At 37.0% G+C, this 16,319-nt stretch overlaps 1 protein-coding gene across 1 annotated transcript; it reads left to right on the forward strand.

Annotated features, from left to right (window-relative positions):
* Positions 1 to 1,576: 1,576 nt before the first annotated feature.
* ap1g2 (adaptor related protein complex 1 subunit gamma 2) lies at positions 1,577 to 14,454 on the forward strand. The gene is made up of 22 exons (XM_087810583.1): positions 1,577 to 1,714; positions 2,210 to 2,412; positions 3,490 to 3,614; positions 4,978 to 5,119; positions 5,690 to 5,786; positions 5,850 to 5,923; positions 6,001 to 6,096; positions 6,512 to 6,592; positions 7,960 to 8,058; positions 8,130 to 8,185; positions 8,828 to 8,941; positions 10,034 to 10,174; positions 10,410 to 10,464; positions 10,687 to 10,809; positions 11,341 to 11,430; positions 11,662 to 11,789; positions 12,160 to 12,264; positions 12,338 to 12,482; positions 12,565 to 12,715; positions 12,775 to 12,926; positions 13,836 to 13,934; positions 14,048 to 14,454. The coding sequence occupies exons 2-22, from the start codon at positions 2,212 to 2,214 to the stop codon at positions 14,153 to 14,155; spliced, it is 2,382 nt and encodes a 793-aa protein (XP_087666709.1). The 5' UTR covers positions 1,577 to 1,714; positions 2,210 to 2,211; the 3' UTR covers positions 14,156 to 14,454.
* Positions 14,455 to 16,319: the final 1,865 nt, after the last annotated feature.

Genomic DNA, 16,319 nt, shown 5'->3' on the forward strand with positions numbered 1-16,319 from the left:
ACTACATTTGACAGCTGATGTGATGCTGTTGCCTCCTTTAGTTTAGATCCTGCTAAAAAACAATATTGCTAAAATAACATGGACAAAATATATTACAAAGTGTAATTACAGACATGCCATGACATAAAATGATAGTATTTCATTAAAAAGAAGTATGAAGGACTACATGACTAGATTAGAGTATGAGCTATTGTCACAGATTTAAGGATTTTAAATATTTTATCTTTGCACTGAATGTAACTATTGCAGCAAGATTGAATAATTTCAAGTTAAGTAATGTGGACTTGTGTCTTTATCTGTGTTGTTCTTGCATTGAAGAATAAAACAGCAGGAGGCAATAGATACATATTTAGCCAATTCTTAAAATGCATTGGCTTTAAGTTAAGCCTTTAACAAACTTGTTTTTCCATTATGCAAGTGAACGGGAGTGGGTTCTAATCTACAGGTTCATACTGTTCTGGATCTTCTTGGTACTCTTTTTTCTTATCACTGAGACAATGAATTTATGAAGACTCCTTCCTCCTCCCTTACCTTTGTATTTTCTTGGTGTCTACGGTGAAATTTACTTAATTTGTAATTGCTGAGGAAGTGCTTTTTTATTTATTAATTATTACGTTGTCTTTACTTGCATGCAGAGGGTAAAAGTATAAGTTAAAGTTAGATAAGTTATAATGTAAAATGATTGTGAAATGCTTAAGTTAGTTTTAGTGCATCATCTTTGTTGAACCAGAAATGGATTTAAAATGTTGAGGTTTGCTTAGTGTCTATTAATCCTGAAATTATAATCTTGATATGTTACAAAACAACATTTCTGTTTCTGGCCTCTTGATGTAAAATGACAAATGTGTGACCCTCAACAAATGGTGTCCTGTGGGGAGGTATAAGCTAGGATGCATATACTGTATATGTCTTTGTTTTGTCTTCTTTAAGAGCGTCCTTGTTATGTTTCAACATTCTGGGCCTTATTTAACTCCCTAAAAGACCTGTCTCACTCACACACAATGTTCCTTCCAGAGTTTTGACATTGTCCAAACTGAAGGACTTTTCCCGGCTTTCATTGGTGTTTTTCCAGTCTCATTACTGTTTCATTCTCCAAGAGCACCTGACCCAGCAGGGAGGAGTCCAGGAGTCGAGATGTCCGCACACGGATCAAATGGCGGAAATCATTCACCGAGACGAGCTGTATGCTGACGGACCACAACTATGTGCAGCCTTCAAAATAAAAGCACGATTAGGTTTTAATGACAAAGGGGTATTGGGGTATAAAACCGTAGCATGGTTTTTGGTACATTGTTGTAGAAAATGTAGTCTTAAAAAACTTTTAGCATATTGTCATTGTATTGCACTCCGGGAAAGTGTTTTGTTAATGGGTCCTAAATCATTCGAAGCCAAAAAGACCAACAAGTAGCTTTCTAAGTTGTATTACTAATGAAAAGTTTGAATGACTATTGAACAAATCATTGACTCCTTGAACACAACTTAGATCACATATTGGAACAGGCTTTTAAATGATTCACAGCGCCGATCGCGTTTTGGTTTTATTTTGAAGTGATGGCGGAAACTAGTAATACTACATTGGGGCTGACAGGCAGGTGCATGGCTCGCATACGGTACCTGGTTGTCCAGTTAAGTGACTGACAGCTGTTGTCTGTCGAGGAACGATCGTTACCGGTGGTCTGGTGATCTAAACTTGGCATCTCCGATCGGAACTCAGGTAAGTCTGTGTGTTACGTCTACATTGGAACACACTGTTATGCTAACTTTAGCTAGCTTCCGAAGACTTGACGGTATTTGGAAGGTTAGTAAGCAGCAAACTCCTGCAGTTTTCTACATCATTCCGCAACAAGTATTTTACTACAAGCAACTTAATATATATATATCGTTTTTTTTCTACAAACTAGCCGTTGTTAAAACTCAACAATGGTTAATTACCGGTAATAAAAACTACCTCTCGATTTCCCCTTTATTTTATTTACTATAAATGCTTTATATTGACATGCGAGTAGTGTACTAATGTTATCATAGCTTGATGTTAATGTATTTCTGACTAAAAGGACGCTTCAAATACAGGAAGTAAAAAACAATGAATGAACAACTGTACTAAAACAAGTTTGACTAATCTGTTACACACACACACGTACACGTACACATACACACACATATACACACATACACACACATTCACACTTGCACATGTACACGTACACAGCCATGTCTCCCTCAGCCCCTCTCCAGGAGATGATCCGAGCCATCCGGTCAGCCAAGACCCAGTGTGAGGAGCGAGGTGTGATCCAGAGAGAATGTGCTGCCATCCGGGCCCAGTTCAGACAGACCGACAATGGTTGCAGGTCCCACAACCTGGCCAAACTCCTCTATGTGCATATGCTGGGCTACCCTGCTCACTTTGGTCAGGTGAGTTGTGAAAGTTATGTGAGGTGATGTTATGATACACCATCTTAAAAGAAGAGAGAAATGTGGTTCTGTTGAATGTGGACATAGATGGATGGATAAACAAGCAGAGTGCTAAACAGTCACAGATAAGCAATGCCTGCCCTTCTGTAAAGTAAACGCATGGCGAGCAATAACTCTTATACTTAATAGTATTAAAAATGGATTTGACCTTCAATGCATTACTCAAATTAATGCATATTGCCCAACATAACTGAAACAATACTTCAACTTAAGTCTTCTAGCAAATACCATTTGAACATAGAGATGGGAGCAGCCAAAAGAAATGCAGTGTTGATACAGGACAAACGTAGCTTTATTTACTGCCACAAAAGCAGCACCTGCACTGCAACTTAAAACGTTCACAGTATACTTGTTGAAAAGCTTTAAACCTGTTTCTGTAAATGTTTCTACTACTCAGTTGACATAATTTAAATCAAGGACCTACATTCTAAGTCGATTTATTGGGTTGAAATATAACTATTATATAATGATAGTAGTAATAATTATAATAATAGTAAACATAGTAATACTACTACTACTACTAAAATATATAAAACATTTTATTTGAAGGTTCCTTTGTGGACACTCAAGGTCATTTTAAATATATATTTAGAACATAGAAACGCATAAACATAGCAACAGGCATTTTTTTTAAGATACACACATTTAAAGACACAATAGAGTGCTTGGTCTCGTTCCCTTGTCTCAACATTGGAACTGGCAGCAGAGATATTAGGAGTTCTTGCTTATAATGTGGAATTATTATAACATCAAACAAAATATTGCCCTTTTCAGATGCTCTTTTCTGCATGGCTCAATAGCAGCCAAGGCAACCCTGTCACCTGTCTTCAATACATTTGTTTTAATTTAAATATTAATAATCCCTAACATAACAATTGTGAAATGTATTATTTTGTGTATGAGAAATAAATATAATATTAATAATAATAAATTATAAAATTAAATAAATTATAAGTGTAAACCTATTTCATATTAAAACACAGCAGTTAATAAAATGCAAACATTCTTTTTTTCTAGATGGAATGTGTTCGGTTGATAGCAAGTTCCCGCTACAGTGAGAAGCGAATGGGATACCTGGGAGCCATGATGCTGCTGGATGAGAAGCAGGATGCCAGTCTCCTCATCACTAATTCTATTAAGAAGTAAGAACAGAATATCGTTTCCTTCATGATTCATATATGACAATCTTATTTAAGTGTCCTTATTTTGAAGTAAATTTAATATAAAGATAAACCAAAATGACAAAAATAAAAGTGAAAAGTTCTTAAATTAATTAACACATTTTGTTCACCAAAAATTAAATTCACAATTAACTGTTTTTTTTTAAGATCATAATCCTAGTAAATGGGTCACCTTGATCCTGAGAGGACACAAGAGTTAAAGGTCCATTTACTAGGATAATGATCTTTAAAAAAAAAAAAGTTATTCGTGAATTTATTTTTTTTACCATTAAATATCTTTGAAGAATATATATACTATAAAAAATTTAAACTTTTTATTTGTTGGATCCTTTCAATTAATAAAACCCAATTCCAAGTCAACATATGCAAAAATGCACTAATGCAAAATGGCAAACTTGTTAAAAAATAAAGTAAAACATGTTTAAATTGAATGCAATAATCAATGGGACAAAATACCAAAATGAAGAATGCAGACAAATAAAATGAATATAACACATCTTGTGTCATTGAAGTGGCCCCAATTTAATTAAAATATTTTAAATTTTACTAATATAGAGGTACAAACCAACATAGAAACATATATATTATGTTAACTATTATTAAATGTGGTTTCATTCTTGCTTCCAAATTTACTCCTATAGTCTAAAACACACATAATCAATTCACAACATTTCGCTCTATGGTATGAATTGAGGTCATGTGTCCAGCTTGCAAACCACCTCCTTCAATGTATTTTGGATGTCTTTGTTGTATCAGGTCAGAATGACCATGCATTAAAAGACCACCTCTAGTAAAAGAACTCGCATTTCTCTGATCCTTAAATCTCTTCACTGGCTGCAAGTTTCTTTCAGGATCAAATTTAAAATTCTGGTGCTAAATTCAGAGCTATTCATGGTCAGGCTCCTCCTTACATCACTGATCTGATCCAGCCTTAAACCCCAGCTCGGGCTCTGAGGTCTGTGGATCAGAGTCTGCTGATGGTTCACACATTTTTGCTCCTAAGCTTTCGAACGATCTTCCTCTCTCTCAGGCTTGATGGAGTCTACTGACTCTCCTCAAGACACTCTTATTCATGCAGGATTTTCCTTGATTTTCTGTTTTTCTCTGTGTTGTCTTGATCTTTTAATTATATATTTTATTGAGTATTGTTTTGACAAATATTAGTTACTTAGTTACTTAGTTACTTTTAACAAATTCTGAGCTTAGGATCACATATGTAGGCTGAGTTGAAACATAATTTAAGCAAAAAGGATGCATCAATTTTATTTAACATCGACTGCTCCTTTTTACCTGCTTAAAATGTTTCAATTTCGCTGTCTTTCAGTGACCTCTCTCATGGCAGCCAATATGTCCAGTCTCTGGCGTTGTGCACGTTGGCCTGCATGGGATCAGCTGAGATGTGCAGAGATCTCGCACCAGAGATTGAGCGCCTTCTCCGAGTGTCCAACTCTTACATTAAGAAGAAGGTGAGCTCACTGTTACCAAAATTGTAAAGTCACGCAGTCCTTTTAGTCTTAAGTCAGACACATTTGTAGGATCTTGTAGCTTTTATTAGTGATGTCTGGTCACTTAAATGGTAGACTGAAAGAAACAATGCTATGCTGCATAATTACATTGCGGTATTAAAAAATATCACTATATACTGTGTGCAGCCACCGGAACCGTCACAATGGCTATCAAAGGAGTACATTAATTAACTCAGGTTCTTCCTCCCCCCTTTAAAGGTTGAATAAAGTTTGTAACCCATACTTAGATATTATTTATACTATGGAAATGAGCAAAGGTAATTGAATCCCTTTACCTCCCCCTATTATTTTAAATCCTTATAGTTTATTAATTGTATGATTATTGTAAAGTCCTACTTTACAAATAACCTTTCCTTGCTTACTTACTTACTTACTTATTGTTAATTACTCAACAACTACTATAATCACAAGTTTTATTATTAGCAACATGGGTGTATGCATGAAATAAATGAAGCCAATTCTCATATTTCACATAATATTAAGTGACTGATAAGCACTTTTCCCTCCTAGGCTGCACTGTGTGCCATACACATTGTGAGAAAAGTTCGCGATCTTGGAGAGCTTTTCACCCCAACTGCTCGCTCCCTCCTGGCAGAAAAGCACCACGGTGAGCAGATCTCTTAGTATGCAACTACTTCCTCTCTTGATTGACATTTTCTTTTGCGTACAGGTGTGTTGCATGGCACTGTTGTACTCATCACTACACTGTGTGAGAATCCTGAGACATTGGAGTGCTTCAGGAAGGTGAGGCAGACGAATGTTTGTACTGGAACACACGCTACCTAAACATGTCATCATGTCTACATGATTGTGTCTTCCAGACGGTTCCAGATTTGGTGCAGATAATGAAAACTCTGGTGTTCTCTGGTTATTCTCCAGAGCACGATGTGGCGGGCGTCAGCGATCCTTTTCTTCAGGTTAAGCAAAATGATGTATCATGAACACTGACTGGGTCTCATTCATAAAACCTGAGCAGAACACAATTTGAGCAGAGATTTGTTGGTTAAAAATGAGTAATGCACATTGATTAACGTTCCATGCATTTGAAGTCTAGCTGTCAGGTTGTTTTTTTGGGATACCTTTGTTTACAATGTAAATGTTAGTATAAAAACATCTAAAATCAATTGTTGTTGCATCTATTCCCAGAAATATTTTCAATAATTGCAGAGACCAAAAATATATAACCATGTAAAAGTGATTGTGAAATGACACAAAATAAGAGAAAAGAATTGCTAAATGGGAACCAAAAGTATGCACAGTATGATTCAGAGCCATCCTGTCCTGCATCACAATACATCTTCCTGTATTTACCTTTGTTACAATGACCTACAGGTCCGTATCCTACGGCTGCTGAGGATGCTCGGGTCCAACAATGAAGCAGCAAGTGACGCCATGAATGACTTACTTGCACAGGTATGTCAAAATAGAAAAAGCCCTAGCCACCTGTGTATACCCTGAGTTGGCCTTTAAAAAAATAACAAGAATAGAAAACACACAAAACTTGAAAATGAAGAGAAAAATGCAAGAAATTTGTAACACTTAAAATTGCTAGCGTATTGGTGAAACATGTTTTATCTCTGGGTGAAGGTGACCCGGAGGCTCGAAAGCAAATGTGTCTGTGGTATCACCTTGACCCAGACACACTACAAGGGATATCAAAAAACATTTGTTTTCAGGCCTCTGGGTATTTATATATTTATATATTTATTTAGTTCTGACCAGTAAACTACTTTCATATAAAGTGGTATAATGCTGAGTCAGTTTTCCTGGCTTCCGTGCACGGCCGACGGCCCGCTTCAAATCAATCCATACATTTTCAATGATGTTAAGGTCTAGGGACTGGGATGGCCATTCAAGAAGATTGTACTTGTGCTTCTGCATGAATTCCTTGGTGTCCTGGTGAAAAATCCAAACCCAGCGTAGTTTCAACTTTTTCAAGAATCTGCTACTTTAACAAAGTTTCCAGTCCCTGTGCTAGCCACACACCCCCATAACATGATGTAGATCGCAGTAGGTAATAAGTTCTTCTCATGGAATTCAGTGGCGTTTTTTGGTACCCTTCACCTAATTCATGATAATGAATTAACTTACTTTTTAGTGTTTCAACCTGTCAGCTATAAATCCCTACAGGTCTTGAAATAATACGATTAAAAAGGTGCCCAAACATTTCCACATACCATTTTTTACATTTAATTTTATTATAATAAAGTTATGTAATGCTACTCTAAGAATTGTGGTCTCGAAAACACTCAAATGTCTAAATCTCTGTAGGAAATCAAATAGTGTTGCTGTGATCTTCTCTTATAAAGTTAGAGCAAATTATCATGAAATCTTAGAGGGATGCCTTAACTTTTGCATTCCACTGTATCTACTCGTGATGAATAATATTTGATTAACAAATAATTATTATTATAAGATAATCTGAAACTTGTATTGCCAGTGTTATAAACACAACATGGGCATTTGTGTGCTGTCAGTACAGAATAAAATAATGAAATATGGTTTATAAATATAATCATATCTAATAGATTTTCAGGAATTGAATTACTGGCATACTTTCACACAACACAATATAGTGTAGTCAAATATCACTAAGGTACGCAGTATTCCCAGTATTGTATAGTTTTGATATATAATAATATTTTTCACGTGAAATCTTGAAACTAAATATGAGGCAGTATTTTTTCTAAATGGTTATGTTTTATTGAAGATCTTTACACTTTTTAAACTCTTGGTGTTTCTTAAATCATGCATATTTAAGTTTCTGTCTCTGTGACTAGGTTGCTACAAACACAGACAGCACAAAGACTGTGGGTAATGCTGTCCTCTATGAAACTGTCCTGACCGTCCTGGACATCAAGTCGGAGAGTGGCCTCAGGGTGAGAGCCAAGTATGACTAACATTTGTCAACAACTGAACTTAAAATACTCATACACAGTGAACTTGGCAGGTTTTGGCTGTGAACATACTGGGACGGTTTCTACTCAACAATGACCGCAACATTCGGTTGGTTCTACCCCACATCCTTGTCTTGTCTCTTTGTGTCATTCTACTTTTTCAATTCCTGTTATTTTGAGACTGATTAATTAATTGGTTATTTCTTCTGCAGTTCTTTTTGGTCATTTAATGCTCATGCTGTATTGAGTTGATTTCTGCCATTTTTGCTCTTTTACTGTACAAACTAGGCAGTAACTGATCTTCCTTACTGCCTCATACTGCTTCAATTCTCACCTTAAAGGAAAGTGTTGGACTTTCCAATGTTTATTGCAAAGCTACTGGTTAATTATGTTACTGTAAGATATAACTGGTTGAATACACTCTTACTGGTGCTCACATAAATACTATAAATAAATAAATTAATCAATTAATCAATAGATAATAAATATAAAATAAAGTTCAATAATTTATATTTATACATATTTTATTTATTTATTCTATTTATAACAATAAATAGATCAATACAGTTCTACCTAACCTAAATACTTGAAAATAAATAGTTGATGAAGTGGAGTTGAGAACATTTATGAATTACGATAATTTGCCATTGGTTATCGTCAGCCTTACTTGATTATTTAAATGTTATTTTTGGCCACAATATTTTTGTTTTTCTTGTAAAATGATTTAAGTGAATATGTGTTGACATTTCAGGTATATTGCGATGATATCCCTGCAGAGGATTGTTGGGACTGACAACACTGCTGTCCAGCGTCACCGTGGGACCATTGTGGATTGTCTCAAGGACCCAGATGCTTCTGTCAAGCGGTATGCTTCTCCTCCTGTGTGGATGCAAATGTCGGCTGGTGAATTTACTTTGCCTAATATACACCGATAATCCTTTGTTGCAAGAATGTGTAGTAAATCTGGGCATACAATAGTGTCTGAGTTGGCATGTATGAAGAAGGGCAAATGTATCATGGAAATGAGTTTCCTCGTTAAACATTCTAAAGTCGATTCACAAACATCTCAAATCTGGTCACATTTGAAACAATGAAAAGCAGCCCAGAAAGGTCTCATTCCAGATTCACCGTGTTTTAGTAAGGTTCTTTCCACTTGCAGTATCTCGATGTTGTTGTTCATTGTTGTTTCCATAAGTATGATCATTTTACATTCAAGTTAATTCCAGCCATGCTGTATTGATATTAATGATCCTGTCAAGATTTTAAGAACAAGGTGACCCAGAAGCGTAACAAAGTCACACAAGCCAAGGTAGAATTAAATACAAATATAATTTAATAAATACAAGCACAAAACTAAAAACCTCCACTAGAGGGGGATAAATAACAAGTAAATAAATAATAATAAATAAATAACAACTTTCTCAGTCCATCATGAAATAATCGACCATAGAAATAACAAAAAGGTTCGACGAGGGCAACAGGAAGTGAGAGCCGCTAGAACACAAAAAGGCAAAAATTTCGAGGATTCAGTCTCTTAACAACGAATGAACGAAGGCACGCAGGAGTCAGGCGATAACCAGGGTGAAGAGAAGCGACAACAGGTCCACATTCCCTCTTTAAGCTTCAGAGCTTGATTGGCTAATTGTCGGCCGGCGGTTTTCTCGCCGGGAGAGTGCCCCTCGCCGACTGTCAACAAAGAAAACACAGGAGAAGGGAACAGGAAGTGACAAAATATAAAAGTCTCACGAAGGGGAACATGACAGATGTTATTATTATTCTATAATTTCTGTTTCTGTGTATCAAATCTAGTGTGAGATTTCTAAGCTTCGAATATATATATATTTTTTTATGTATGTGTGCTCATGGATATCTCCTCTATCACTTTTTAAGACAGAATGTATAATATCGTAATAACTCATGAGAGCAGTGGTGTCTAACTCTGTGTTTCTTCCTCCAGTCGTGCGCTGGAACTTTCTTTGTCACTGGTGTCTCCCAACAACATCCGCTCCATGATGAAGGAATTGTTAATCTTTCTTATTTCCTGTCCTCCTGAGCTCAAGTCGCAGGCTGCCAGTGGAATATTTCTTGCTGCGGAGAGGTAAGTGAAACACTGCCAGCCCAGTACAATAAGGATCCTTTTTCATAGATGCTTTGTCAAGATTGCTGCTGTAACAGACATCGTCAGTGGCTTTTTTGTCTAACTATTGGTTCTGACAATAGTAACCGCATTTTCACTGGTATGGTGTTGATGAGTTCTATTCGGTTGTATATCCTCATGCACTGGATGTCCTTTGTGTGCTTGTCCACTGATGGTGTATGTGTGTGTCTGTCAGGTATGCACCCTCGCAGCGCTGGCACATTGACACTATTCTGCATGTCCTCACAACGGTAATTGAACACATTGGTTTCATTATTTGAGTCTATTGGAACTTTGCCAAGTTGTATTGCTTGTACTGTTTGTGGGCACTTAGAAAATACCTTCAAGCTTGTGTTCTCGTTTCATGTGACTAAGCAGTATTACTTAAGGTTTTGTTAATAGATACAAGTTCAAATCCCAAGCCCAGAACATAATAAAATCCACGGTGCTTTGTATAACTGTTACTTCTTCAGGCAGGGGCTGATGTAAGAGATGAAACCGTCCCAAATCTAATCCAGCTCATCACTACTGCTGCAGAGCTTCACTGTTACATCGTCCACAAGCTTTATCGAGCACTGCTCAGAGACATCTCCCAGGTTAGTGTGTTTTGTGTCGTGTTTATTTTGATACTTCATATCTGTGATTGAACAATCAGAAACCAAATCAACAGAACTGTGTACTCCTCTATATATGTACTCATGGATTGTTGATGACGCGTACATTTTTGCAAACAACCTCTTGACTAGAATAGAAAATATATATTCTTAAGCAGGTCATGCCTTAATATTAATTGTTTGGTTTTCCAGGAGAATTTAACTTTAATACTTTCAAAAGTATGTTCTTTTTAATTGAATAAAAACAAGAAAATGCACGTATTTCATTTTGATTCTGAAACATAAAAAATAACCTTCTGAATATTTATATATTTTTCTGTTTGCATTATCTGAAACCTTTTTATCTTTCAGTCCAAAAAAAAAAGGACTGATTTATTAAAAAAAAGAAGCTTCTTTTATTGTATTTGGTTGAAATTTGTCTAGAGCAGCAATGTACACACTGAACAACACCGCACCATGATGTAAAGTTTTTCAGTGATTTATGTGGTGAATGGTTTTCATCTGTGCTTGCAGCAATCTCTCGTTCAAGTAGCCTGCTGGTGTATTGGAGAGTATGGGGAATTGCTGTTGACAGGAGATTGTGAGGAGATGGAACCAGTTCAGGTATACTGCACTTGGCAATGACATCCATTCGCTTTGCTTTCCTAAATTAAAGCAAATCTTTTTTTAGCCTCAACCCTTAGATTACTAAGATTTAGCATCTATTGAGACTCTTCCCTTCCTTAAATTTATGCATGTAAATTGCTACAACATTTGTATGTAAAACATGTTCCTTCTTGTCTGGTCAAGATAGACTATATAATATGTATGTGCATTTTATTGCTGAATGATCAGGTGACAGAGGACAACATCTTGGATGCTCTAGAAACGGTACTTCAGTCCCACATGTCCTCGCCAGCTACCAGAGGATTTGCTCTCACAGCCACCATGAAACTGAGCACTCGTATCACGGAAAATGTAGAGTAAGGATCTTTTTGGTTAAACAGTATTACTGCAAACTTTTCTTCTGTTTTTTTTTCCAGGAATCATTTTAATTTTAAGTGAATCAAATATATGATTTCATCTTTAAAATGTGCTTCTACCCCTGTCTCAAACAGTATGCTTTTTAACAGTTTCTTTGTATTTAATGAACAGAAGAAATAGATATTGTCAGACATCAGGCAAGTCACACCTTTCTAGCATATTTAACTGTTATTGTATATAGGCTCCAGCGACCCATGACCCCGATAAGCAGCATATAAAATGAATGATCTAATGTGTACCAACTAAAAAAGAAAAATCTGTGAGATTGATAATTGAGCTGAGACTAAAAAGGTTTTCTTTGTGCTCTAGTCGGATCCGAAGCATTGTTAGCATCTATGGCAGTTGCATAGATGTGGAGCTCCAGCAGAGAGCAGTGGAGTACAACGCACTTTTCAAGAAATACGACCACATGAGGTACACTTGGACCAGAAAAGTATTGTCTGCGGAATGATAGTAGTACATACAAGCAATGTCTCTCTTAACACAGAGCTGCTGTATTGGAGAGGATGCCTGTGATTGAGAAAACATCCATGAATTCTGATGGAGAGTTGGCAGACGGCGGCCGCACAGACGTTCATGTGCCCAAAGCTGGAATGGAAAAGCTACAGCTACCCCCAGAACCAGCAACCCAGGTACTGATTGGGTAACAATTCAAGCTGCTGAAATAATACAGTTTCTTATTAGTAGTCGTCCTGTGTCTGTTGTCTACCTCAGGTGTGTGATCTGCTGGACTTGTTAAGCACTTCTGAGGAGCATCATAAACCTACTACAGCCCCATCAGACCAGGCACCAAATGTACAGAATCCTGCAGCAGGAGATCTTCTAGATCTGTTGGGAGGCTTGGATCTGAATTTTACACCAACAGGTAAAACACCTCTCATTAGAAATATAGTGGATTTTCTAACGTGTGCATCTTCCCAACAGCTCCTGAGGAAACGGTGTATCAGAAGAATGGTGTCACTTTGACTATGCGTTGTGAGAAACACTCTGACTCTGGCCTGACAGTTATACTCGCAGCCTCTAACCTCAACAGTGCAGACATCAGCTGCTTCACACTGCAGGCTGCGGTGCCCAAGGTTTGTCTCTCTTGTCTGTCATGTCAATAGTTGTGTGCTCCATAACCCTCCTGTCGCCCTTCATTTTCCGCGTACAGCCCCCACTTTGGAGAAGAAAGTATGTTTATTTTTATACCGGTTGATCTATGATCACTACCCTCACTAATGGTCACAAATAGTGGATATTGACTGAAGGTACAAGAGTTAAGGTACAAGCAGCCGAAATTAGTTTTTCTGTACGGTTGCTGGGCTCTCTCTTAGAGATGGGGTGAGACGCAAGGACATCCGGGAGAGGCTCGGAGTAGAACCTCTGCTCCTCCGCGTTGAATGGAGTCAGTTGAGTTGGCTTGACCTCAACCTAAAGCTGGTCTGGCAATCGTTTTGTGGTCCCCCAGGAAGAGCTGGACGATGAAGCTTGAGAGTGGAAAGTCTGGGCCTCCCTGCTGAGCTGCTGCTCTGTGACCTCATCCCAGATTAGCAGTTGACAAGAAGAGACCCTAGTTTCTTTGCATCGGGTTACAACGGACCCCAGAGTACAGGAGCACCTCACCACTGTATATGTATTAATGGAAGCCAAGGAGATTGTTCACCTTGACTCAGAAACAACACAATGAATATAAGCATTTTGTAGACCAATGGTCACTAAAGAAAATATATTTTTAAAGCCCTTGAAAATCCTTTTATTATGCTCCTCGAAACGACATTTTACGTTCATTTTTTTAAATGAATATCGGTATAATAATTCATTTTGAATCCAATAGTTTTATGTACAGTGTATTAACAATTAGCACATTTTCTTGTAATATTGGAATATATTCTAGGTTTGAACTGACTAAAAAGCTTTTTAAAACATCTTCAAAACTAAACTTGATCTGATCCTTCAGCCTCACAGTATCATTCCTTTAAATCTTGTTACATGTTTCGCTTCAGAGTATCCAGCTCCAGATGAAGGCTCCCAGCGGCGACTCCCTCCCTGCACAGAGCTCTAACAACGTAACCCAGACTGTTGTTCTGAGCAACCCAAACAAGGTAGGAGGCTTTTTGAGGGATTCAGCACAATGTCAGCAAATTTTAAATGATTATTTGAGTGTTTCTTAAGTCACTGTTTTTACCCACATTACCCAACTTGCTTCTTCCCTCAGGTCGTCCTGAAGATGCGGGTACGCTTGTCATACATGATTCAGGGCTCAAATATCCAGGACACTGTCCAGATAGAGTCCTTCCCTTCCCTCACTCCTGCGGTTCACTGACCTCTGAGCAGCTGAAGTATAAGATATTGTTGAGTTTGTTTTTAGACCTGACCACAGGAACATGATGTCTCACATAACACTCCACAACGATGTTTGGTCGTTTTTACTTGATTGTGGACTGGTACAGCCAGAAAGGTCATTTTTGGCATTATAAATGATAGTATGAATTACTCCTTTCAATCAAACTCTGTTTAAGTCGGTTATTTCCAGAAACACTTTTAGGCTATCCTGTCACGATCTCATTAAAATCGAATGAAAATAAAACTTGAGAAGATGGTTCATAAGAGCCGAAGTTCATACATGGGCTACTACTGTCATCTCACTGAAACTGAACAACACTGAAAACATCACCTCTGAAGTCACAACCATGCTGAGGAACTTACTTGACTTCACTCCATCCATTCGACGACCACAGTGGGCCCTCAACCGTCATACATAATCAACATGGTGCGTCAACTAAATGTAGAGGAAAGTTTTGTGAAGAATGTCTTAATGAAAAATCTAGGACATTCTAGAGGTACTTAGGGTCCAAATCAATACCAGTGGTAGTCCTGATAAGGGTTATCTAGTTTGGAATGAATTGCTTTACCCAATTCATTTGTGCAGTGTGGGAGAGAAAATCCCATGTCTTTCCCCAGCCAATCACAAATCCCACTGGGTAGATTAAGCTTAATGAGGCTCTGCCATTTCAAATATTGCTCTGTCTGCTTTATAATCTTTGACTTTGAAAAAACATTTCAATATATAATTTTGGAGAATGAAATCTGAAAATGAGGACAGTACTTCATGAATCATCATGTTAAATATCTTTTTTGAACATGTGGTTTGAATTTGCTCACATGATTAAGTCAGCTAACTTAGGAATGGGTTTGACAATGGCCAGAAAAAGCTTACTTTAGACATCTTATTATAGTAATTGTGATTAACTTTCAAAATTATGTGCTTTTCCATAACATGTTTTTTTTTTAATCATTTAACCTGTGTGGAACAGGTGAAGAGGTAAAAAGATTATAGAGCACAGAGGCCTTTAAAATTAGGAAGATGCAAAATTTTAGATTTATTTCATACATGGGGAAAATAAAGGGGTTTTGTTGAGGAAAACTGGTTGACTGCCACTTGAGTTTGTAATAGATATTCCTTCTCACCAATTAAGGTTCCCCATCTATTGAGCTGCAAGAGTAAACGATGGCAAAATGATAATAATGGTGAAAATATGGTGAGTTTGATTTTATTAAGGTTGTATTATTTATCTCCTAACTGCATACATGAGAACATGTACAGATGTGATGGAACAGTATCTCATACGAAGTAATAAAAAAAATCCACAAAGAAAGATATCTAGTCCGAACAAGTTTAGTTGGTCAGAAAATAGTGTTTTTTAATAGTGTAGTTTTACTATAATGCAAGTTTATGAAACATATGAGCTGCTCTAAGAAACACACACAAATGTGACTTGGATTTACTTGAATGAAAATAAAATGGGAACCATGCCTTATAACAGATTAGATAATGTCTGAATTAGATGTGGCCAGAGATTTGGTAATACTGAAGATTAATGGCCTTCAGGACACAATGGCATTTTCCTTCACAGTCCTTTGTAAGATCTGAGGTTCTCAAGTGGTTGGGTTTGTGCGGTCTTCAAAGCATTTAAGGTTTCAGCAGAGTGAGTGATCCTCCTTTTTAGTTTGCAGATATCGCGTCAGTTTTTCGCTGCTCCCTTTTGCTCGACCAGTCAGTCGTAATGAGGAGCTGACTATGAGTGGTTGTTTTGAATTCGTCTTTGCGGTTTAGCCTAGAATCACTTGTTTTAATTTCATATACAATATCTGGTGTAATCGGATTTTCACACCCCTTTATTCATTAATTTTATTTTTCTGTATATTTTTTACAAAAAAAACAAAACAAAGTATTCAGTAAAAAGCCCATGGAAAAAAACCTGTGTCCTTTTTGACAAAGCACTTTTTACATATGAAGGATGAGCACAATTAGTGTTGAATATAGAAAACAAGTCTTATTAATTATTTCGCACTTTTACAATGAAGCAGACCAAAATATTACCGTCATGTGTTGAATATAAGTTCAACTCCTACTCTGTGGGAACTGAATAAAATCACTTGCCAACTGCCCAGCGTGCTGCATGTGTGTGCATTATAGAAACACTCTG

Source organism: Callionymus lyra, chromosome 16 (genome assembly GCF_982586985.1).
Source record: "Callionymus lyra chromosome 16, fCalLyr1.hap1.1, whole genome shotgun sequence".
Taxonomy (NCBI): domain Eukaryota; kingdom Metazoa; phylum Chordata; class Actinopteri; order Syngnathiformes; family Callionymidae; genus Callionymus; species Callionymus lyra.

Bases quoted from the DNA above. Each gene is read 5' to 3' on its own strand.
- ap1g2 (XM_087810583.1), top strand. From the start codon at position 2,212: ATGTCTCCCTCAGCCCCTCTCCAGGAGATGATCCGAGCCATCCGGTCA. The intron at 12,927-13,835 runs GTTTGTCTCTCT...GTTTCGCTTCAG, and splicing joins TGCAGGCTGCGGTGCCCAAG to AGTATCCAGCTCCAGATGAA. The intron at 13,935-14,047 runs GTAGGAGGCTTT...TTCTTCCCTCAG, and splicing joins TTCTGAGCAACCCAAACAAG to GTCGTCCTGAAGATGCGGGT.